Below are 3,559 nucleotides of genomic sequence, written 5' to 3' on the forward strand. Positions count from 1 at the left end.
TGTGTATAAATACAGTTGTTGTCTACTGTGTCTCAGAATTACACTTTAAAACAATGTAAGTCCAAAGTGATGAATAAGAAACTATGAATATTGTACCTGTACGGACCATACCTCTATAAGAGTACTAAGAATGTGCCTGTCATTGCTTTATGCTGATTTTGTGAGAAAGAGAATAGAGAAGTGCTGTGGTATTGTACATGGTGATGGTTATAATAGATCAAACGCATTATTCTAACAGCAGCCCTGTGAAGGGGAAAAGGGGAAAGGATAAATGACAATGGATGCACTTGTGGATATTCAAAAGATTTTGAGCAAGTAAGCAAGTGTGACATGGGCAATTTCACTTGTCTTACAAGAAGGCTAGGCTGTGGTTATAATGACTTATCTCAGATCCACTCAAGTGCTTAAAGTGTAAAGGCTCAGGGTTTGATTTGGGATGCTTTGAGATGAAGAGGGACAGATGTTTGCAAGGTGAAGGCTAATTCTAGGGGTCTAACGGTGGACTTAGGTTGTTAGTTTTTCTGGTTGGTAGGCATATCACTGGATTCCTGCTGCTTCTCCGTCTTCTTGCTGGTGACCATGGTCTCCTCATATACCTCACGCATGGAGACCTTGCCTCCAGATTTGCCCTGCTGCTGCTGCTGGTCCTCGTCCTTGCCTTCCTTCTTAAAGCTCTTGCCAGAGCTGGTGTAGACACGGGTCTGGTAGCCGTAGTTCTGCCCTCCACCAACGTTGGGGTAAGTGATGCCTGTGCTGATGCGGGTCTCCTCCCCTTCCAGCAGTTTCCTTCAGAGATGATGGGAAGTACAGTAAGCAACAGAGTGGAAGAGGGAGTGGAGGGGAGAGCAAGACAGGAATGACAGAAGTACAGTATTCCTGCATTGCTCATAGGGCATTGTACTAACACAAAAAAATGATTTAGCCTGCTGCACCTGGGAACTGAGAACCAGTGTGCAGACCTCATATTTTTTTATTGTTGATCTGCAGTTTGTCCAGCCCGAGAGGATGTGCATGCACTATCACCCTTGTCCGTTGTACTTACACTGACATGGTAAATGCGATTCTCAGAGGAGCAGTCCATGCTGAGAATCTATGCACTCAAGGTGATACTTATATACTGTATATAATGTGTAGTGTAGTGTTATAAAATGGGTTATATCATATGGGATTTTATGACTCAAATATAAGGACAACCTTTGCTCCCTAACATCTATGCCACATATCACTGAATATGTATAATCATGGTTTTTAATTCTACCCTTAAATTATGTTTTCATTGTTTTGAACACAATCACTAGCAAACTGATGAAACTTCCATCATTGTATGTATCACAATATGTGTGAAAGTGTGAATTGTCATGAGAAAACAACCTACCTGTAAGCTGCAATTTCAATATCCAGCGCCATTTTAACGTTCAGCAGATCCTGGTACTCCCTCAGGTGACGAGCCATCTCATTCTTCGTGGTCCTCAGCTCATTCTCCAGCTGTGCCATGCTGTCCTAAGTAACACAACAATGTGGGCCATGGTTACAGTTACAGCACTCATAACAGAAATCGCTCAGCTCATAGAGAATCAACACAAGCCCATAGAAATGTTGACATACTGGAATGGTCCTGAATCTCTACTGGCCATGCATAATGTTGTTTGAGGTCAACATACATGAAGTGGAATACAAAATTTCTCCAAATAAGCATTGATTAGGAGTGCCAAATGCAAATGAATATGTGTTGCACTTGCAAATCACTCAGACTATGAAAATTGAAATACTGGGCGTTGACAAAGGCAGACTAGAGTGCATTGCCCCAGAGGAATAATTTTCAGCACCATGGATAGATCCTGATAACCCACTGCCACTAACACCCTTTCTCTACATTCATGCTCTGTCTAAAAAATATCAAACTAATTACACTAATTACCCCATTTTGAATGTACTTTCATGAATGGAAACAACCTGCTAGCTAATGTTCCTCATTACTTTCCTCTTAAATTTGCATTTGATATCAAATTGACGCAAAGAAAGAAAGAAAGAAAGAAAGAAAATGTTTGTTACCTGATAGTTTCCACACTCTGCATTGTGCCTCTCCTCCATCTCCTGGAGCTGCCTTTCCAGGGACTCATTGGTTCCCCTCAGACTCTCGATCTCGATGGTCTTGGACTGAAGCTGCCTCCTGAACTCGTTGATTTCCTCCCTACTGGTGCGCATGGCATCGTTGCTACGGGTGGCCTGGTCGCTCAGGTCCGCGAACTTGGACTTGTACCACTCTTCGGCAGACTGCATGTTCTTGGATGCCATGGACTCGTACTGGCCGCGGATCTCCTTGAGGGCGGATGTCAGATCTGGCTTGGCTACCTGGTCCACCTCCACCGACACCTGGGCAGCCTGGATCATGTCCATCAGCTCGGCCACCTCTTCCTCGTGCACCTTCCTCAGGAAGTTGATTTCATCCAGGAGGGACTCCACCTTCTTCTCCAGGTCCAGCCGTACCATGGTGGCGTCGTCCACGTCCTTCTTGTACGCCTTGAGGGTGGCCTCCGCCTCCTCCCTGGCGCGGAACTCTTCCTCATATTTAACCCTGAGTTTCTGCAGGTCTTCGTCGATGTTGTCGCGCTCGATCATCAGCTGGGACTTCTCCCCGTTGACTTCTTCGAGCTGGGAGCGGAGTTCGCGCATCTCTTGCTGGTAGAGCTCGGCCAGACGGGAGGGCTCAGACTGCCGCTGGCGCAGAGAAACCAACTCCGTCTCCAGCACCTTGTTCTGCTGCTCCAGGTTGCGCACCTTGTCGATGAACATCGCAAAGCGGTCGTTAAGACCCTGCATCTGTTCCTTCTCATTGGTGCGGACGATCTTGAACTCATTGTTGAGAACGTTGCTCTGGGTCACGTCGAAGTTCTCCAAGGGCATGGGCATGGACGAGAAAGAACGCCCGGATCTCTTGTTGTAATATGAGCCCTGGGATGAAGCGTTGCTCCGGGACAAGGAGTGGGACCGGTAACCGCGGGAGGAAGCATTGCTCATCATCCGAGATGGAGAGGATGAATAACGGGGAGAATCCCCGAAAATCTTCCTGTAGGAGGAGGCGGAATAGTGGTCAGATCCGTAACTCATCTTGGCTTGAATGGTGAGAGAGCAGAGCAGTGGGCGCGCCCTCTTTTTATAGGGGGACCGTCCCAACTCATTATTAATGCAGTCTGGTAACGTCCGTCCGCACTGCTTAACAGATGCGTCAGGTAGCCTATAGGCAAGTCCATATCAATCTAAATGCACCAAGAGCCTATTTTATATCATGCACGATTTGATACTGTGCTTCCAAAGCTTACATCACGTTTTACAGGGTCCAAAAGTAGGCCTATACACTTTATAAAGCTCAATACGTTTCCCTTTGTGCACCGGAGCAAATGGAACTGTCCATTTTGGCGCAGTGCTGATGCGTCAGCAAGAATAGTTTATCGCTTGTTTCAAACACGCACACATGCATGCTACTGCAAAAATACATACGGTTCTGTGGCAAACATTTTCCTGCAGGTTGCAGGTATTGTAGTCTATGTATGTAACTTAA

General features: G+C 46.1%; 1 protein-coding gene across 1 annotated transcript; it reads right to left on the reverse strand.

Annotated features, from left to right (window-relative positions):
• Positions 1-512: 512 nt before the first annotated feature.
• On the reverse strand, positions 513-3,138 carry inab (internexin neuronal intermediate filament protein, alpha b; the record flags this gene model as incomplete). The annotated part of the gene is made up of 3 exons (XM_084045901.1): positions 2,053-3,138; positions 1,376-1,500; positions 513-786 (listed from the first exon to the last, which is right to left on the reverse strand). The coding sequence occupies exons 1-3, from the start codon at positions 3,106-3,108 to the stop codon at positions 513-515; spliced, it is 1,455 nt and encodes a 484-aa protein (XP_083902027.1). The 5' UTR covers positions 3,109-3,138.
• Positions 3,139-3,559: the final 421 nt, after the last annotated feature.

This window comes from Gymnoscopelus microlampas, assembly GCF_963454915.1.
Source record: "Gymnoscopelus microlampas genome assembly, chromosome: 2".
NCBI classification, from domain to species: domain Eukaryota; kingdom Metazoa; phylum Chordata; class Actinopteri; order Myctophiformes; family Myctophidae; genus Gymnoscopelus; species Gymnoscopelus microlampas.